Source organism: Thamnophis elegans, chromosome 2, assembly GCF_009769535.1.
Source record: "Thamnophis elegans isolate rThaEle1 chromosome 2, rThaEle1.pri, whole genome shotgun sequence".
NCBI classification, from domain to species: Eukaryota; Metazoa; Chordata; class Lepidosauria; order Squamata; family Colubridae; genus Thamnophis; species Thamnophis elegans.
Genome location: NC_045542.1, coordinates 95,197,801 through 95,219,486, shown reverse-complemented (window position 1 = coordinate 95,219,486; position 21,686 = coordinate 95,197,801). Strand labels below are relative to the sequence as shown.

The 21,686-nt window shown below is 38.3% G+C and overlaps 1 protein-coding gene across 2 annotated transcripts in view; it reads right to left on the bottom strand.

Annotated features, from left to right (window-relative positions):
* Positions 1–21,686, bottom strand: part of CYFIP2 (cytoplasmic FMR1 interacting protein 2) — a 71,138-nt gene that overhangs the window by 3,979 nt on the left and 45,473 nt on the right. For both annotated transcript variants that reach the window (XM_032212256.1, XM_032212257.1), the window contains exons 22-30: positions 21,285–21,484; positions 20,670–20,757; positions 19,585–19,728; positions 18,477–18,567; positions 16,795–16,925; positions 9,948–10,020; positions 9,470–9,564; positions 728–966; positions 325–472 (exon numbers count right to left, since the gene is read on the bottom strand). In XM_032212256.1, the coding sequence (XP_032068147.1) occupies positions 325–472; positions 728–966; positions 9,470–9,564; positions 9,948–10,020; positions 16,795–16,925; positions 18,477–18,567; positions 19,585–19,728; positions 20,670–20,757; positions 21,285–21,484 (1,209 nt within the window). The remainder of the gene's footprint in view (positions 1–324; positions 473–727; positions 967–9,469; positions 9,565–9,947; positions 10,021–16,794; positions 16,926–18,476; positions 18,568–19,584; positions 19,729–20,669; positions 20,758–21,284; positions 21,485–21,686) is intronic.

The window sequence follows — 21,686 nt, the reverse complement described above, 5'->3', positions numbered from 1 at the left end:
GTCTACTCTCTTTAGAATAGAAAAGACAATTTCAGAAGAAATTCCATGGCTTTGTGGGAAAGCACATGTTTTGCATGAAGAATGTCAAAGTTTCAGAAATTTGGATCTTCATGGCCAATAAAATCATCTCACTGAAACAGATTCAGTCCAGTGCAAAAGTTCTGAAGTTTGACATAAAACCATTTTCAAGTTTCCTCCTGGGATATGTAAAAAAATTGTTTCAACTCTGGGGAACCACCAATGTTCAATGTATAGTGTACAGTCAGCTGGAAGAACAAACTCTACACATGGCATACTGGTCCACGTGTTCCCTCTCAGACTTACCACATTCTTTATGATTTCATCCTTCCCATCCTGTCTCTGCACTTTTAACAGATGATAGCAGAAGTCAAAAAGATCAAAACGACGCTGTTGCCCCAGAAGAACTATGACTGAGCAACCAGCCCAGTTTAAGCCATCTCCAAAGCACTGTCTAGAATAAAAAGGAATAAGGAAGACATTATTTGGAAATGATGGAAAGATTTGGAATTCTTCTCACTTGATTCTATGAAGAAATAATAAATGCTGAGAAGTTCATGCAACAAAAAGAAAGCCACATGGCCTTTATTTAGGACTGGCCTCAAAGATAAGGATTCCAATCACTAGCAAAGTATCCATATTGATTTACATGTCATAAAATCTCAGCTCTTTGCAAAATGGATATAGCCTTCAACACTGGCCTACTCACTCAGCAGTGAATTCATTTGTTCCAACTGGAATGCAATACACAAATTGCATGGCGCTCCAGAGTCGATGAAATTCAACACATTCATCAACATGCATGACACCGTTTGTTGGGGGAGGTCCACGCCAGATGGGATCTTGGAGGTAGCTACGAATGCGGGTCAGGATAACTTCAAACATGGACAGCCCACAGCACAATCTCTCCTTGGTCAGCAGGTCTCCTTCACGGGCTATGGCTATTTGCTGATGAGGAAGAAAAGCTCTATTATGAGATACCAATTTCTCCCAGAATTTGCAGATTGATCTTCCCACCCAGCCCTCCAGTAAAGTTTGGAACTTGTTAAAATGTTTAAGAAAGGGTTTAGACAGCTTAGATTTAATTAAAATCTGGTAAAGTTTGCCTGAGAACACTGAGCTGCTTTGTTGTTTAGTTTAAGGAAGTTGCTTTCTAATACACCTTTGTATATTTTATCCAAATATTTATTACTTTACTGGTATTCTTTGAATGAAATGAGATTTTGGAAAGAGCCAACATTTGCTTCTGTATTAGGCTTTTTTTTTTTAAATTTTCTGCAAAATGTATTTTTCCTGCAAACTGCATTCCTGACAGTGAAATACAGTATATGTCTGCAATAATGTTTTCTTATGTAGTGAATATTTAACTTCTATGGAGTGTAACTTGCATGACCATGTATTTATATGTGCATTTATTAATTATGTTAACAGTATTTGCTTATGATACATTATTAATCCAGATCTGCATGCCTTTGTGAATTTGCCCTTCCCGTTTAAGATGATCTTACATATCTGATTATATGCTTAAGTTTAATATTGATAATCTGTAATGCAAAATTCATGAGAAACTTAAAATGTGACAGATAATAAAGAGAGCCAGGGGGGGGAGGGGGGCAATGTCACTTTTCCGGTAATTTTCCATTGTGTATTTTAGTTATGACTGCAAGAAAATAAGCATTTTTGAGGTAAGAAAAACAATTATTTTTCTCTGCTTTGAAAATGAAAAGTCAACTTCATAGAAAAATATTTCTTTCACCGAATTTTGTAGAACCCAGAAGCTGTAGTAAAATATAGTCAAAAATATTTATTATTGCCTGGAGAACTGCATTTGTCAATTTTCTACACTTTCATTTGAAAGAGAGCAACACAATGAAAATACAGATATGCAGCATAGAAATGGGCGGCAGGATGGCAGAATGAAATGGATTAGTACAATGAACAACTAAAGGTATCTCAGCCATCACACAGCTATGCCATTTCAGTTTTTTGATAATGCAGTAGCAACCACAAGAGAGCACAGCTGGATGGACTTTATCTATTTGCTTCACAAAAATGCCAAGGTACCTTCATTAGTACATGTTGAGTTATTTCAGTACTGTTTATTCTTTAGGTTAAAAAACCTGCAATTAAGGTAGGAGTTACTCATTACTTCTAGTTGAAAAAAAGTGGAACATCTAGCATGCATATTGATAATAATAAACCAATCCATTTTTAAACCATTAGGCACTGAAAGCTAAAAGATGATATAGAAAACTATGACTACAGATACACTTTACCAAGGAGTACATATTTGCAAATCAGACCATATTAGGAATCCCTGAAAATAATTATCAGTCTATACATCTGCTACTTTTTTTGCATGTTGAAGATTCTTATATTGAAATCTTACACTGGTTTCCCCTCAGGTAATTTCCCACTAAACTCAGTAGGAATTATAGAATTGGGAATCAAATATGGGTTTGGGAATGGGGTTAAATACTTTTCATTAGGCAACAGTTGCATTCTTACTGATTTATTCAAATCAGATTTTGACTAAGAGATCATTTCTAGATATGAGATTTTTTTAACATACATGGACAATATGTCTTTAAAATTAACAAAAGTGGAATGTGCTTTGAATAATTGACACATTAATGGCTAGAACTTACTTTATTTTTTTGTAAATAAATATCAGCTGAGCAATTGGGAAAAAAACAACAAGATTTCCTGGAGTAATCTGATGCTTAATTACTGGACTACTAAAATATATAGAACTCTACATGGGTATGCTTTTGAAGACAACTCTTCAAAAGACAACTGAGAAGCCACAGTAGGCCCAAAACACAGATCCCTAGTGGCCAATAGGCATAAGCACAGTTAACATACCACACCAATATTTTCATCACTGCATTGGTTATCAACAGTTTTCCAAGTCCAATTCAAAGTACTGTAGATTCCATATAAAAGCCTACAAGGCTCAGTCCGTATATAGGATCATCTTTTCTAAACATACAGTTTCTGTCCACTTTTATTTAGGCGGAAAGTTTAGAGTTTCTGCGTTTATATAAAGTGAGCAAGATGATGGCCACAACTGGTGGCTTCTCAGTTGTAGCTGCACATGAAGGACCCATTTGTCCCCCTTACATTTATGAGGTCCCCAAACTGAAACCAATCAAAGTATGCTGTTCTTTTGTGCACCTGGCTGCTAATAGTGGAGATAAGCCCTGTTCTTGATAGGATTATTGTTGCTGTTGCTATTGTGGTTGCTGTTATATTAACCTCTATGGAATATTTTTATAGGGCTGTGATTACTCATAATGAGGTTGGTTTTATCATATTGCATTAGGTGTGATAAACTGTCTTAGAGTCTTCACAGTGGACACCACGGTATATAAATTGTTGTACACATAAATGAACTCATATCTCTTCAATGAGAAAAAGACTTAAAAGTGAATGCAATATTTCAAGGCAAAGCAAGAGAATAAAGTTCTTATCCTTTTGGGAATCTTATTTAATAAGAGTTTCTTAAAGTTTCTAAATAGAGTTGTCTAATATTTTATAAAGATGTTGATTTATTTCTTCAACATCTTTGTGCTACCCAATGAATATATTTATACATTTACAAAAACGGCTACACTGATAGTTAAGTATTTCCTTAACTGACATAAAGATTTCAGTCTCTTTTCTGCTCTAATCATTTTAATGGAGACTATCATCAACTATCATCAATAGCAACACAATGTTTCTCAATAGTTTCAAAGTGTGATTAGCAAAATCTAAGTCCATATTTGTTTCATGTAGCAAATCTGCGATTAGAGTTCTATTGTTATTACCTAAAGTAAAGAGTTGCTTTCGATGATGAGATGAGTGGTGTATAAAATAAACAAATAAATAAACAAATAGAGTCACAGGGACATTCTGAAGGGGGAAAAATTAACTGTAGAGAAAATGCAAAGTGGTGCAAATGAAATTATTGTATAGAAAATGTATATATTCTATATTTCAGACCTTTCCTGAAATTAACAATATAATTAAGGAAAAATAGATATTTTATTGTTTTCTTGAGACTAACGTGACATATCTTTCAGAACTACATTGTTTTACACCTATTCCTCTGGTGTTTTCCATAATAATCATAATACTGAGGTACATAAGGTTCTCAATTTTGTATACAATATGTTTGAAGATTAAGGAATGCCTACCTGCACTTCAGAGAAAGGGTACAATGTGGTACAATTCAAATGGAGATATTAATCTAGGAGCTGGGATGTGAAAAACTCAGTGGGATCCCACAGAAATATGGATAGCTTCCCCACAGAAGTATCTGTGGGGTTAGTATTAATATTACTCAGAAGCAAACAATCCAAGAGCAAAAAGGCCAGTGGTTGGGTGGTAAATTCTTTTACTACTGGTTCTATGGGTGTGGCTTGGTGGTCGTGGCATGGCTTGGTGGGTGTAGCAGGGGAAGGATACTGTAAAATCTCCATTCCCACCCTGCTCAGGGGAAGGATACTGTAAAAATCTCCATTTCCTCCTGATTAGCTGGGACTCAGAGGCAGATAATAGATGGGAGTGGCCAGTCAAAGGTGATATTTACCAGTTCTCTGAACTACTCAAAATTTCTGCTATCGGTTCTCCACAACTGGTCAGAACCTGCTGAATATCACCTCTGAAGAAGGCTTTGCTGTGTTAGGAACAATAATCTGAGATCACTGAGAACACATCTCACTCTGAACTGGTTTATATTCAATGCCTCAGAATGTTCTTACTATGTATACTAAGATGGAAACAATTCAGGTTAATACTGGTAAATGATTGAGGAGTATCTGATAGTATATTAAGATCTTGACTAGTGAATAGGTATGCCTACATGCACTTTCAAGTCAGTTTTTGACTCCTGTTGACTGCCTAGACAAGTTCCTGAACCTTGAGTTATTTGAAAAATGAGTAAGTTGCATTAGAAAATCAGCAAACATTAAATTCCAAGATTCAATCAATAGAATGTCTAATTTGACTTGACTTTTCAAATACGACAGCTGATTCAGTTTGAATAATTGTATTAGAGACATCCAAACAGATTTAATTTCAACCATGAGCATTTGTGTTTTTATAGCATTAATCACTCTGAACTGATTCAGTTGAATTTAAATCATCAGGAGCAATCTGTACATCCATAGGAGGTACAAGAAGAGTGAACAAATTATATCTTTAAGGTGTAATGTAAAATCTAAGATCATAATTGGATGAGGAATATTTCTAATTGGAATCTGCTGTATGAATTGCAAACAATTGCTAGCAGTTTATGCAGTTTCACAGACTAACTATGAAGATTTGAAGAAGGTTCAAGGCTGAGCAAGCTGGGTTCCTTCATAAGGGACTGCTAGTGAAGTTTTTAATTATTTTTTAGAAAAAAAAAATCTAATTTTGGATTTTTCATCGGGTCACATCTAGATTGGCTCAAATTAAATGTTTCATTAAATGTTCTCATGTGCCACGAGATACAGCTGATACAGGCTTACAAATCTCTCACTGAAATCAACAAGAGTATTGGATGTCATTAGAAATAGAATAACAAGAGTTGGAAGGTACCTTGAAGGTCTTCTAGTCCAACCCCTGCTTAGGCAGGAAACCCTACACCATTCATTTTATCTGGACTGCTGTTATAAGGCAACTCATCATGTAAGACTTGGGTATGTGGATGTCAGACAAGGAGCAAAGCATTACATGCAGATAAGCCCCCAAGCACAGAAAAAGCACTTTCTGGGTTGGGCTCCTCCATTTGTGTAGCGACAGCAACTACTATCACGATATCTGGGGATTCTATGAGTTACTGTCTTCCCACATTGGAAATGTTGGAAAAGGCAAACATGGGTGAATATTTGTCACAAACTTCCTTGTATTGCTTCATTTAGTCCTCCACAGGGATCAGTTCAAAATAGGCCCAAGAAATGAATTTATATTTAAATGTGGTGATCCAGAAAAAATGTTGGAATACTGTAGGTCATAAGGCAAACACGTAGCCTGTACTATACTGGTATTCTGTCTTTTTTAAAAATTAAGTGTCTGAGCATCTCAGTGGTTTTTGAAGTCATAATCATAAAAGGGGGGGAATGGAACCTAGTACACAGTAGCTGACAGCTTCAAGGCCAAGCCCTCTATTAAAAAGAACCACAAGCAAAGAGCAGAAATGTAGCAAAAAAGGGCTTTGCCAAGCACAAAGATTAAGTAACTCATGCAAGTGAGCCAAGCCACAGAATATAAAAGCATAGAGAAAGCCCAACATTTCTGGAATTGCAACCAGTCCAGACTGGTCATTATAAGTATGTATTCAAAAGTGTTGCATGTCTGTGTATGCCTGTGTAATGTATACTTGAAAGTAATCAAATTGTCAAAATATGTGTTATCATCAGAGAGACAGGATTGATTGCAGGTTCTTCTGAAAGGTAGACTAAGAAAGAGAATCAAGAAAATGTCTTGATATAGAACCATGGCCCCCTCTTTAACTTTTCTCCTCCTGATAGTTGGGATGAGGATTTAACCCAAAAGAGGATTCAATGGCTATGTTTCGGGGCACATATGGACCAACGACAGTGGTTTAAAAGTTTAATGGAACACCATTCCTAAATAATCTAATAAAAATTGTAGAACGTTTTAAAGTCAGATTTGTAATGACAGTCAACAAGTGGTGAAACATGAATCTCTCTTTGCTGCAAAAAGGAAGGAAAGCAAGGGATGAGAAGGCAAATTGAAGAGTCTACTTGGGTTTATGTAATACCAAATCTGAAATGCTATGTTCATTCATCTCAGGGCTGAAGCTCTCAAGGAAGAACCAACTATGCTTGGACAAGGCACAGTCATGGAACACATGGTTATCTCCATCTCTTTATTACAGAGACATTCTATTGCCAAAAGTGAAGCCTGGGTCAAGAATAGGCAACAGTCTGTTGGTTCAAAAGGGTTGGATAGAAAAATCTAGAATTTATACTCAACGGTAAGATAAATGCACATGAACCTGTGATCTGCACTAAGCAGATTGCCTGGTTATACAGTATATAATTTCTCTTTGATTGACCGATTATGTGCCATCAAGTCATTTTCGACTCCTAGTGATTACATGGATTTTTTTCCTACATGACAAATTTCTCCACCATCTGTAATAACACACATTATCATATTCTGTGAAGCTTTTGCTCTAAGGCTGTTACTGAAATGGAGTTGCTCTCAGAAGTCAAGATTTCCAAATAAATAAATAAATAAATAAATAAATAAATAAATAAATAAATAAATAAATATCCTATGATTGTTTTGTTATTTGCTTGGTTGCCATTTTATATTTTGTACTTATAAATTGTATTGCTTATTGTTGTATGGTTTTTATTTGATGTATTGTTTTTAATGCTGCCAAACTGGATGAGTTGGATGGCATTATATATCTAATAAATAAACAAATAAATGTGGCCAATATGCAGAGCAAGGCAACATGAACCACAAACCAAGTCAAAGTACGAAATAGTTCTAGAAACTCAAAAGTACTCCATCAGGGTAATTCTAAATTATTTTAAGCACTCAGGGAATTATTTCAAACTCATTAAGATGATAGTGATGTGCTGTTGTTATCTCTTAGACTACTGTAATTCACACTTGGCTGCCCTTAAAGTGAACCAAAACTGCAGCTGGCACAGAATGCAGCCACCTTCCTGTTGTGTGATGCTAGCTGGTTCCTTACTTATGGAGTACTAATAGTTGAAATCTTCTTGAATATTAGTAGCCCGGGTTGGTAGTTATGTTGTTGGTTTGAGCTCCAAGCTCGGCGATTTGGTTGTAAACATTTCGTCCCCATTTGAGTGGGGACAAAACGTTTGCAACCAAATTGCCAAGCTCGGAGCTCAAACCAACAACAATTCTAATAGTTGCCAGTGGGTTTCTGGTCTTAATTCAATGTGATGGTCATTATTTATAAAACCCTATGCATAACCTAAGCTTTGTTATCTTTGGGACACTCTTCTCCAAGCAGAATCCGCCTGCCTTACATGGTGCGGCTAGGAAAAGAAGCTGCGGGTATCCATTCCTGGAGAGACTGAGGCTGGCAATGCTCCAATAATGCCATTGTCAGTCACAGCCTCAGAACTTAGGTTAGCTTCTGTTCTTTTATCCTTATGACAGTGGTTCTCAACCTGTATTCCTCGGACCTATGGGAGTTCCACGATGTCGTCACAGGGAGCCTGTGAGCGTTGAATAAATGGTGTGATTTAAATCTTGAGTTAAGACTTGGGGGTCCTTGGACACAAAAGGTACCTAAAGGGGTTTTGTGGTGAAGAAGGTTGAGAACCATTGTTTTAACAAGCAATCATAAACAAAATCTTTGTCCAGAGGGCATTTAGTGAAGAAATTTTAAAACAAGGACAACATCAGATACAGTAGCTTTCACTTGTCAACTTCTTGTTCAGTGGTTATGAAAGCACTGAAAAAAGATGTACGGTCAGTTTCTGAACTTGCAGCTGTCACAGCATTCCTATGTAAAGTAAAACACCAAGTGCCAATTTTTGTTTTGGGCAACATATTTATGATGGTTGTAGTGACCCGCTGTGAAGTGATTGCCATTTGCAACTTTCACAGCAGGTTTCTGACAAAGTTAATGGGGAAATTGGCAGTAAGTCGTGATCATATATGACATTGCATATAACCACCACAGCATTAACTTCAGAGCTCAGCCAGGACTGATGTTGTAAGGCAACAAGGTCATGTGATGTTTTACATTACAACCACGTCACTTAGTGACAGCGTTGCTAGTCTCAATTGTGACCTGTAACTTACGACTGCCTGTATTGATTTCATCACTAGATACTTCAATGTGTGGATATTGCTAGATGTCTAGAACGAGTGGGCAGTTTATCAAATTTGCAAATAAACAGGTACATAATTTGATTGCCACAATTAATGTGCTATCTGCAAGCTGCATATAACAGAGTGTCGGTGAAGGTATGGAAAACTTGCCAGAGAAGTACTGTAATGGGTAGCCTAGTCTTATTCTTTCCCATGACAGAACCAAGAGAAAAAAATTGGATCCAGGAGTGTAGGATACAGGAGGAGTCCATGGCTATTTTGAAACTTCAGGGTCCACTTATAGAGACAATGCCTTGCACGATGTTCATGTGATCAACAATAAGAACAACAACAAAATTCAAATAATTCAGATTCAGGCTTATAATGTCAAGCTGATTGTTTCTGAAGCAGAGAGTTATTATGAGGGGCACAACTACATAAGAACCATATTGAATTTCACCAATTTTGCTCAGTCACAAGTAACGTTTCCATCAATATTCTGGGACATACAGTTGAAATCCAGGCAGCAAAAATAGAAAGGCTTCTTGAGATCCAGGATGATTGAGGGATGGGGGATGTGGGAGGAAGAATCAAGGCTGGGTGATGTGTTGTGTCACCCAGTTAATATGGGTTTCAATGTCATCCTTACCTGAGGAGTTCCCAGCCTCTCTATTAAGGGAACCAGGTGAAGTGGGGCATATTTGGCTTCGAGACGCTTCATGCGTACCTCCAAGCGTTCTCCTTCTGTTAAGCGAGCAGCAAACAGTGAAATGAGAAAGCAAAAATAAAAAAAAAACCTAGCATTTCAGTGTCATCTCCCAACCATTATCCAACTCTGGGACAAGTATGACATAAAACTGTGGAAATGAATTGTGAAGAAGGTGTCTCTGCTTACAACTGTGGCATCAAATACACTTGTAAGAGGAGCTTGTTATTAACGCAAACATCTTGCTTTGCTTACAGGGTGCCCTTTCTTGTGGATTGGCCAATAGGGTCCCTCGTCAAATGAAGGAAACGAATAGCTAACTATACCTAAGATTCTTTGAAAGCTGAAATTTCTGTAACTTTGTAGCTACTACATAGCTAGGGAATAATGACTGATATCTGAGCATCTCTTCACTCCTTACCTTTGATGTAGACCCTGGGCAAAATATTTTGGAAGGGAGCAGCATGCAGCAAATCACACACTTCTTCCTGGGACTGAGGCAGGAGGAAGAAAAATAAAAGGTGTTAAAAACTACCTAAGAACTGACTGTTTAGTTGTTAACCAAACCGGGAAGGGTATAGTGATCCATTTGCTTTCAGAAGGCTATTCAAGTCTAGCTCAATATCCAGGACAACGGACACACAATGTGTGTCAAAAGTAAGTTTATAATAAAGATAATCTTGGTTTTTTTGTAAAATTCAGGGCTTCTGCTTTGTTTACATCTTCTGATTCAGCAGTAGGATTTCTTGACCCCCTGCTGCAAAATGGTGTACTTTCCATAAGACTGTAATAAGGACTGCTGATAATTAACCACGCTCCTCCTCCTTTGGGTGTTCTGAAGTTGTCAGGCACTGCCAAGGGTTGTGAGAGTCTGTGTTGATGTATCTTGAATGGTTACATTATTCCACATAGGTGTATCCACATATAGGCTGCTAACAGACATACTTAATTGATTTGTCCACTCACAATTGCTTTTTTAAGTCAGCTTAAGAAGAAATTTCTGAATGATTTGTTTAAATATGAGCTACAAAGACATTCTGAAAATTTCATCCAGTTTCAGTGACAAAGCATATAGTGCGTCTTGCACTAACAGGAAAAAAACCCTCCAGAATGTACCAGACTTTCACTTTTTCTACCAGGTTGTGACTTTAATTGTGATTGAATATCTGGACCTGGTACTAAGCGTCCCCATTACAAAAACTTAACAGTGCGTAAGTCACAGTGTATTATGTATGTGACAGACACTAGTTGCAATTAAGCTAGTAAATTCAAGCAATAAGCCTGAGCCTAAGTTTATGAGAAAATGTGTTTACATTATATTGACAAGGCTCTATTTTGCAAAGCAGTATGACAATATTATAAATTAAATTAATATAGTGCGATTGTTAACTTGCCTTTTAAAGAGAAAAAAATGAAAACCTGGTCATTTTTGGCTATGTTAATTATAAATGTGCATCTACAAAGACTCAACACTTGGTAAACTGGGGAAAAAAACCAAGATGGAAATTAGCATAGGGCATTGCTAAAGGTAACTTTTTCATAGAGCCTTCCTTGGCCACTGATGGCAGTGGGACAATGATCAGTCCGAAAGACGTACAGTGTGAGTTTCGAGGTGGGAAACAGCTGATCTAACACCTGGATGCAGAGTATTCAAACTGCCCTTGGAATGGTGTTGCAAGTCACTTTGCAACGTCTAATAGAAATGTTAGCAACCTATGGACCCCGTGAATCTGCAGCTTGAGCCCCAGTAGTGTGTTTCTAAAATTCAATAGCAAATCTCCAAATTATATTGGGTGGTAGTGGTGCTCACAAGTAAGTTATAATAATAAAATAATAAAATAATAAAATAATAAAATAATAAAATAATAAAATAATAAAATAATAAAATAATAAAATAATAAAATAATAAAATAATAAAATAATAAAATAATAAAATAATAAAATAATAAAATAATAAAATAATAAAATAATAAAATAATAAAATAATAATAAATATAATATAACAATATAACAATATAACAATATAACAATATAACAATATAACAATATAACAATATAACAATAATACAATAATATAATAATATAAAATAAAATAATATAATAATTTAAAATAAAATAACATAATATAAAATAACATAACATTAATAATATAAAATAACATAACATTAATAATGTAAATAATAGAATAGAATATTTATTATATATACATATATATAATTACTTACTTGTGAACACACACAGATACCAAGTCTCAGTATCTGTTTTATTGAGGAAAATGCCCCAAAATATTTTTAAAAAGGTCTGAGAATTCTGTTACTGCCCACTCTGATGTCTTCATAAAATGACTCCTTGGCATCACTTAACAGGCCGACTTCCTGAGTGTCTTCTTTTTTTAAATCAACCTCATTTGGAATCAATTGGTAGTAAATTAGAGATCCAAACTACAGGAAGCAGAAGATTAACCAGACTGGGGGCCAAAGTTGACTCAACACAAGATCTTCTATTTTGGCATCTTAGTTGTTGTTGCTGTGTTTTTCACTTGAAAGCAGCAGGAGAGCTGTATGACATTTGGTTCAAGACTGTGTTTACAGGAAAGGAAGACTTATCTGATACCTACATGTCAAGTGGGGTGGGGAGATAGGCATAGATGATGTCTGCTCATACAGACTTAGGCCAGATTCAAATCTCCAAGAAACGCTCTTACTTTCAAAAACATGGAAGATCTTGATTGGCCACTAGGCTCTAAGTATACAGTGAATAATACAGCTGTTCTATCCATCTATATACGTTCAAACCTAAATTTCATGGAATTCAAAGAAGCTTCAGCTTTTTGCTGCGATATTTCCTGTGAATTTTAATTCGCTGCATGTCTCTTGGGGTGGACCACTCTAAAAAGAGACTCTGTGATGTAAATTGCCTACTTTGCTGGAAATATAGCCCACTGATGTCAAGTTAAACTTATTTCCAAGTAGCCATACTTAGAACTGAGCTGGAAGAGGCTGAGAGAGGAACCACAAAATGAGAAGAAATTTAAAAACACATACAGAGATTGAGAGTTAATCTAAACTGCAGACACACAAAGAGGCAAGACCTAGGAAGCAGGAATGTTGGCGGAGACTTGAGTAATGATTGCAGCAAATTCTGCATGACTCTACATGGCGGTATAGCAACAAAGTAAGCCATGATAGCTGCATGCAAGGAGGCAAGACACTGCAAAAGGAGGTGGTTTTGATACACCCTTATGTGAAGACGCATTTAGAACATTGTGATCAATTCTCTAATTTCCCAGCCACACTTTATATGGACCAAAACATGAGCACTGGTCCCTTATCCAAGCCTTGATGATTTATAGAATCTAATTTTATGTGCATTTTTGTAGGGGAGTCTAAAGGAGTTGTTGCCTTATGGTAATATCTTATGGTAAGTAATATATCATATAATTAGATATCACTGTTTCCTATTTTATAAAAAAGGCCACACCAGAACTTGGGATGTTTGATTTCATTCTTTGGAAGGTCAACATAGAGGGGAGGTTTTGGCTGCTGGATGCAGCACCCCAGCTAATCTTTTTATGTGAGAAAAAACTCTGTACACTGTAGAAGTTTTGTATAATCAGGCCCTGTGCTCCTACAATCTTGGAACCATCAGTCCAATACAATCACTTATACCCAGATTTGCCCCATCCTCTAAAGAAGAGGGAGCAGATTACCATTTTAATGCCAGAAGACAGTTTTCTTCATGCTTATAGGAAGCAAAGAAAGGTGCACACTTAAAAAAAAATATTTAGAACTTTAGAAACATCCTAAACTCCTACTTCACGATACAGTACATTTATAGATTATTTTTCTCTCAGAAAAGATCAACAGCAGAAAAGTAAACTTATATCAAAATATTCTCTTTAAGTCATCAGTAAGAGGCAGGTCTCAATCAAGACACATTCATATATACCGTATATACTCGAGTATAAGCCGACCCGAATATAAGCCAAGGCACATAATTTTACCCCAAAAAGCTGGAAAAGTTATTGACCCGAGTATAAGCCTAGGGTGGGAAATGCAGCAGCTACCGGTAAATTTCAAAAATAAAAATAGATACCAATAATGTTTTTGAATATTTATTTCCTCCCCTGGAGTGGGGAGGGAATGTGGCTTTCATAGTATCCTTCCCCTGGAGTGGGGAGGAATTGGGGATTTTGCAGTATCCTACCCCTGTAGTGGGGAGGGAATGTGGCTTTCATAGTATCCTATCCCTGGAGTGGGGAGGATTTGGGGGATTTCATAGTATCCTACCCCTGTAGTGGGGAGGAAATGTGGATTTCATAGTATCCTTCCCCTGGAGTGGGGAGGATTTGGGGGATTTCATAGTATCCTACCCCTGTAGTGGGGAGGGAATGTGGATTTCATAGTATCCTACCCCTGGAGTGGGGAGGATTTGGGGGATTTCATAGTATCCTTCCCCTGGAGTGGGGAGGATTTGGGGGATTTCATAGTATCCTACCCCTGGAGTGGGGAGGATTTGGGGGATTTCATAGTATCCTACCCCTGGAGTGGGGAGGATTTGGGGGATTTCATAGTATCCTTCCCCTGGAGTGGGGAGGATTTGGGGGATTTCATAGTATCCTACCCCTGGAGTGGGGAGGATTTGGGGGATTTCATAGTATCCTACCCCTGGAGTGGGGAGGATTTGGGGGATTTCATAGTATCCTACCCCTGGAGTGGGGAGGATTTGGGGGATTTCATAGTATCCTACCCCTGGAGTGGGGAGGATTTGGGGGATTTCATAGTATCCTTCCCCTGGAGTGGGGAGGATTTGGGGGATTTCATAGTATCCTACCCCTGGAGTGGGGAGGATTTGGGGGATTTCATAGTATCCTACCCCTGGAGTGGGGAGGATTTGGGGGATTTCATAGTATACTAAGTCAGAAATAACATTGCTGCGTAGCCAGGAGTGTGTCTCAGTCACTTAAACCTCATACATAAATCATTGTACGAGGCGCTCGACGGCGCCTCTTACCTGCCGCGGGTCCCACCAGGACCGGCCAGAGGCACAGCAAGCTCTGGAACCAGAGCGGGAGCCTCCGCCGCATGGCTCAGCTCCGCCAGGGATGCATCCGGCAAGGGGAAAGCGGGGTCCCCTCTCGCGCAGCGGGTGGAGGGCGCGGGGCGGCGGCAGGGCTGGGCTGCCTCCGGGTCCTGCCTCCCGGAGCCCTGGGGCGGCCGCGGGAGTCCGTGGGCGGCGGGGCTCGCTCGGCTTCCAGCAGGGAGGAGAAGGGGGGCTTCCCGGAGCCGCGCGCTCGGCAAGCTCGCCGCTCAACTCAGCGCCAGCGCGCCTTCATCTCCGAGCGCCCAGCGGAAGGGCCAAGCCGCTCGCCTCGGAGCCGCTGGAGCTGGGACGCCGCCTCCGCCGCGGAATTTGCTCCAACTCAGCCGCTCCGGCCCATTGTCAGCCGGCTGGTCCCTGCCTTCCCTCCCCTCCTCTCTCTAGCTTAAAGAGACACCGACTTGCCTCGGCTGGAGGCCGGGCACGGGGAGGAGTTGGCGCCAGCCCTGGGAGGGGGCTGCGAGCGGGCGGGCGGGGGGACGGGAGGTAAAAGGCTGGATGGGTTTGGTTGCCAAACCGAGGCGGCTCGCTCGGGGCTCTTCCCTCTCTCCCCACGGGTGGGCAGCGGCCGGAGTTCCCACAAATGCCGCTCCCCACATTTTTCTGGACGGGGTCTCGCAGGAAGGAATCCCCTCCTCCTCCAACAGGCAACAGCACTGCTGGATCCAGTTGTAGACTCGAGTATAAGCCGAGCCGGCTTTTTTCAGCCCAAAAAGTGGGCTGAAAAACTCGGCTTATACTCGAGTATATACGGTAATACAATGTACTCAATAAAATATATTCTGCATGCACTATGCTTATTTTTGTGATAATAAAAAGCTCAGAGGAATTCTTCATTTAAAAACTAAAAACTGCTAGGGAAATTAGGTAATTTAGTTATGGATACAATCAATACTTTTTTTTTTCTTCCAGGGGATTGTTCTTGGCGTACGATTCAGAATGCTTACCTCCATTCCACCTTTGGCAATCTGCAAATTATTGGCACTACAGTATTGTCACAATAAACAATGTGCTACTATTAAACAATTCAAAAAACACAAACATGTCCAATAAAAGGCAGAACCTATTGTGAGATTCCAAATATAGTACGCAAATTAGAAGGATTTCCCCAGCAACCTAGGCATGACTCTTGAAATTATGACATCTTTAAAATTGGTAAATATGTTTTTCATCTTAATGGAAGAAGAGAAACTTCAGAGAGTTATAAATTGATACAGGGGTAGGCAACCTGTGGCACTCCAGAACATGCCAAATTACAACTCAAAACATCCCTAAGCTATATAGCAAATCATGACAGATGCCAGGAATTGTAATTCAGCAACTGGAGCAGTATGATTTGGCTATTCCTTAATTGGTTATTAAGATTTATTCTGACACAATATGTATCAGTTTTTTCATTTGGAGTTGGATGCTATCCCAGGTATGTAGGAAGGAATATTGGATGCTAACTTGATGAGCCAAGTAGTCTTTACAGATATTAAGAACAATTGTATGCAAAATTAACTGCAAATTGTTACTGCTGCCACACCTGAAGATAGGCAAGGGCTATTAATCATTTCAAAATTGAAGCACATATGAAGCATATATATCACGTTATCAAGGTGCACATGTTATTTTGATACTATTGTGGTTTGTTAGAGATGCAGATGATCACAATCTGCAATGAAGCCTGAAGACAACTACATTTTTTCACCAATAAAAAAATGGAAAAGCAAGTAAGTAAATAAATAAAATCAGCTCACTGGTATTGTGTTTAGGCACTTAGAGGGCACTTACTATATATGGACAATTACTTCTGCTTCTGTGTTTGTCTCTGTACTTTAGTCTGCCAGGCTTTTGGCAAGCCACTGAAGCGTACTATGACAATAGCAAGTTGCTGATCTTGGACCTTTCTGGCTGTGTGGGCTTTAGCTCACTAAATATCCCAAGCAACATGGCCATGGTTACTGTAAATGTTGGGATTTGACATCCACCCATTTGAATGGCATACAGGTTGGAGAAGTCGCTGTGCAGGACTGGGAATGTAGGAGTTCCTGAACTAAGGCGTTCTATAGACCATAGCTAAATTGACATCTAACTGAACACAGGTAGCTCATTTGTTTGTTCCTTTGTTTCATGTATAATGACTTAAGCCCAATAATTTCCCCAAATAATTCATTTTAACTCACCAGGGCCTGTTCTATGAGAAGGCAGAAAAGAATGGCATTACCCACTTCCCTCAGACTTTGGAATACATCAGTCTTTAGTTCTGCATACTCAATTATGTCCTTTAGCTGGTGATGGAAAAACTCCAGGATTCCTGAGGAAAAGCAAGATATAAATAAAAGACCCAAAAGTGCTTTTTCGAAAGGCATCTGGACTTTCCTAGTTTGTCTTTGAAAATGTTTCACTTCTCATCCAAGAAGCTTATTCAGTTCTGACTGAATGGGGGCGAATGAAAGGAGTTATATTATTTGCAGTCATCTGGTTGTTAACACTCTGAGGGTTGGCCATTAGCTCTCTGAGAGCCGTGGGAGCCACTTGGGGGTTTGTCTAGGCCCACCTCATAGGACCTGACAGATGTAAGTTCCTAGCAGAAGGATCTGAATTATGTCCTCTCTGAAGCATATCAATTGCAATGTGCAGATATAACTGGAGAGAGGTGGTGTCTCGGATTTTGTCAATGGGTAATAAAATTAAAACAATATGGGTAAGCGACAGAAACAAATAGAAAACTCTTCACTAAGAAACCAATGCACAGGTACAGGATGGGGATTCTTAGCTTGCTAACAGAACTTGTAAAAAAGATCTTGTAAAAGAACTTGTAAAAAAGATCAGCTATTTGCAAACAGTGTGATGTGGCTGCAAAAAAAGACAAAGGCATTTTTTAGACTGCATCAAAAGAAAAAATACGTTCCAAATCATGGGAAGTAACTCTTCCACTTTCTTCTGCTCTGTTCAGATTCCATTTTAAATACTGTATCTCATTCTGAGAATCATATTTTAAGGATTCAAAATAACTGGAATGGGTTTACAGTAGGACAAAGAGGACAATCGGGGGACTGGAAATTAAATCCTATGAGTACAAACTGTAGGACCTGTGAAAATTTAGCTTTGACAAAGGATTGGAATGAAAGGACTATTACACCACCCTTCAAATACTTGAAAGGATGACATATTGCAGAAGTTAAAAAATTCATTCTGGTGTGCAGGAAGAGTAGTGATTTAATTTACTCAAATCATACTCTAATATTAAATCAACATTTAATATTAGGCGGGGGGGGGGGATCGCAATAGAAAGCTTGTTAGTGGAACTAACAGCCCAGGTAATTTATTGGCATATCTGGGATGCCTTAATTTGGATTCTTGTATGGGGCTCAACTCTTGGTTTCTACAGTGATTCTTATACCGTAATTAGGTTGTTTCTACAACTCTCAATTAGTTGCTAAATTAAACCTCTGTAATCCTAATCTTTAGGATATTTTTTTACATGTCTAAAGCACAAATTGAAACCAGAAAAAAAAAATGCTGCACACATGTAGATAAAATGGAGTGGATAGTATAATGAAAAATTTAAAATAGCATAATTCAAAATAAGTCATGCTGATGATTTTGGACAAAGGACAGAAACACCTAAATGTGATAAATAAGAATTAACAGAATAACAGAATTGGAAGGGACCTTGGAGGTCTTTTAGTCCAACTTCCTGCTCAAGCAGGAAACCCTATATCATTTCAGGCAAATGGTTGTCCAATCTCTTCTTTAAAATCTCCAGTATTGGAATACCCAGACATTCTGGAGGCAAGCCAGTCCACTGATTAGGAAATTTCTCCTTAGTATTATGCAGATTTACCAATCTCACAGTACTAACCTGGAGATCCATACTCATGCCTGGGCAGGCGGCAAATCTTCGGCATCACCTCTATCAAGGTCTTCACATACTGAAGGATGGTTCCTTGCAGCTATCAAAAGCAATTGGAGATGAATGTCAGCTCTGGGAAGTAGACTCATAATTCAAAGCATCTGCAGTTTGCAAAATGGCCTGCAGCTGCAAATCTTGGCTCCCTTCAACCAATTTATGCAGTTGCAAGTAATCTTGATCCTATCTCACTCAGTTCAAAGAAGAAGGAAGCTTTAAATATAATGGCGTATTAAACAGAAGTAAAATTTACTTCTTCTGAGTTCAATAGTTTGTAGGAAGAAACTGAGGCTTCGGAAGTTCCAAAACCCAAAGGGAAACATTTGTCAAATAAAAACAGATGATTGAAATTGGCAACTGGATGTGCAAATTTCTGGGTTTCTGGAAGCTCCTCATAGTGTTTTTGAGCTGGGATCCAAAAAAGTATTTTAAATCACTTTTAAGTGGGCTACAATACTTAAATATATCCAAATGGTTGTATAAAAATACTTTTCTTTGAAAACGTAAGAATAAGAAAAATAAGAAAACAATTTAAAAAGTTTACACTAATAGTAACCTATTTAAAAAACCCAAGCAGACTTTTTTATATTTTTATATTTCAGTGCAAAAAGTATTTTTTTTCTTTTTTCCTTTTGCTACCAAGAAATTACTATATCTTATGTTGAACTGATAATTTTGGTACATGGGTTTCTGAACACAGGCTTACCAATATCATGGGAGCTCCATTTCTGCCAGAGTAATTACAGATTTATAGCAAAATTACTGGCAGATGTGAAAAGCTTCCTCAAATCCTATGCAGAAACCATAGCTGGAAAATTAATTAAAATCTGCCTTGCAATCTTGGAACTATATGGAATGTCCCACCAATCAACTTCTATTTACACAACATGAATTTTCCTTCCTCTCTTCCCCAGATCCACTTCCGATCCCTCTCAAATTTTTGCCAGAATATCAGTAAAATTTCTGGAGCAGATTTGGGGGAACCACAAGGAACTTTAGGAGGAAGAAGACAAGAAGAAAGACAAGGATTAAAACCAGTGGGTTTATTTATCCCCATTACCAGGCTTTTGACAATCTTCAACAATTCTTCCATCACAACAGCAATCCCTTGGTACCCAAGGAGTCGGCAGATTGTCTTGAAGTGTGGAGGTCCCACAAAGTTTCGGTAAGAGCTATAAATGTGGCTGTATGCAATGTTGAGTGGCTGAGAATAAGAGGAGCAAAATATTTATTTAATAAAACAAGTAACATATTATGATTAGAATAAGGACAATATGTTGATAACCATCAGACAATGATTAATATTTTATTCTCCCCCCCCCCCCCGTTTTAATATCCAAACAATTTGACTCAGATTTTTTTTTCTCTTATAGCCATGGCATTTCAAACAGCTACTAAACAACAATGCTGTCAGGCCTGCAGCGTGGGCAAGAAGATTGGATCATGTGATGGATTTATGGGTGTAGGGATAAGATCATGAACTTTCAACTGGGTGGAATCCCAGGAAGCTTTTAGATTTGGGATTCCACAGTTTGTGCCAACATGGCTATCTTATTAAATTGGAACTTTAAGGATAGCTCTGCCTTGGACTCTGATTTAATTCTGCATGATATTTGGAACACTGACAAATGCATTGATTCAGAAGCTTTCTTTAAAGATAATCTAAAGCCATGGAAAGATAATTTAGCAATGCAGGGTAGAAGATGTAGTCTGGGCTTTGTTGATAACTGCTATATTTTCTGACTCAAAATAACAGTTTAGTGTCCATTTTAGAAAGTTGTTTCTGTCTCCAACAGTGGGAGCTGCTCCTAAAAACAGCATGAAAGTTTTGATGGATAATGTCCAATGTCCTCAACTTGCAACCGCGATCGAGTCCAAAATTTCTGTTGCTTAAGCGAGTTTTGCCCCATTTTATGACCTTTTATTGCCACAGTTGTTAATTGAATTACCGCTAAGTTAAGTTAGTAACTGTGTTGTTATGTGAATCTGGCTATCCCATTAACTTTCACATTAACTCAAAAAATAGGATTGCATACTACTGATTATTCCTGCCAAGTATTCTATAAAATCAGGAGCATGGGAATTTTCAAAAGCCCTATCAGCTGTATGGAGATCTAGAAACAGCAAACACGTTGTTTGACTCACCTTTGAGCCATAAAGGTAATATGGCTGAACATTGGCGGGTTTATCTCTCTGAGGTTCTTGGGTGAATGGAATTGCTGTCCGCACAAATCTAATAATTGTCAAATGACACAAAAAATGTGTGTGTGAGGAGGAGGAGGGTCATATCAGGCATCCTAAGCCACTTAAGACACAAAATAGCTATATTTCAATTAAGCATGGCTTCCTAATTATCTTAGATGTATTTTCAAGTAATACATCTAACACTTTTGCATCCGTGCTAGCAATTACATGAAATTCATTATATAATGTAACCTGATTTGGATTATAGAATAGAAAGGAGCCATTTAGGCTACAGAATCCAAACACCTAGTCGGTGCAATAATTACAAATTAAATTATCTTAGACAAATTGTTGTGGAGCTTCTTCTTGAAAATATACGGTGAAGACTGTCTCCCTCGTCAATTAGTTGCACTGTGAAACCAGACTTCTTGTTAAGAAATGTATTCTAGCATTTGGGAAGAGCAGTGAATGCAGAGCTGCAAATCTATTGTTGTTATTTATCCTAGCAGCTTAGTGGTTTCTTTCTAGTCTTCAGAGAGGGAACCAGTACATATTATTTTGATATTTTATCTGTACCTGTTAGTAGAACCATTGTAGCAGTAATTAGGTAGAAAGTCAAAGTTTAGCTCCCAGAAGACATGCAATGTGATGCGCCCATAAGGAGCTGAAACATTATGATTGGCCTCGCGGAACATGGCATCAAAACTGTCCAAGGTCATGTGGTTGCACAAGAGTCTATGTGTCAAACGATTGATCTCCAAAAGCCATTCAAGTTCCTGCATCAGAAAAGAAAATAAAGAAATTCTGCTTTCTGAAATTCTGAAAAACTGAAATTTCACATACAATAATACAATAGAAGAGTCGGAAGGGACCTTGGAGGTCTTCTAGTCCAACCCCCTGCCTAGGCAGGAAACCTTATACCATTTCAGAGAAATGGCTATCCAACATCTTCTTGAAGACTTCCAGTGTTGGGGCATT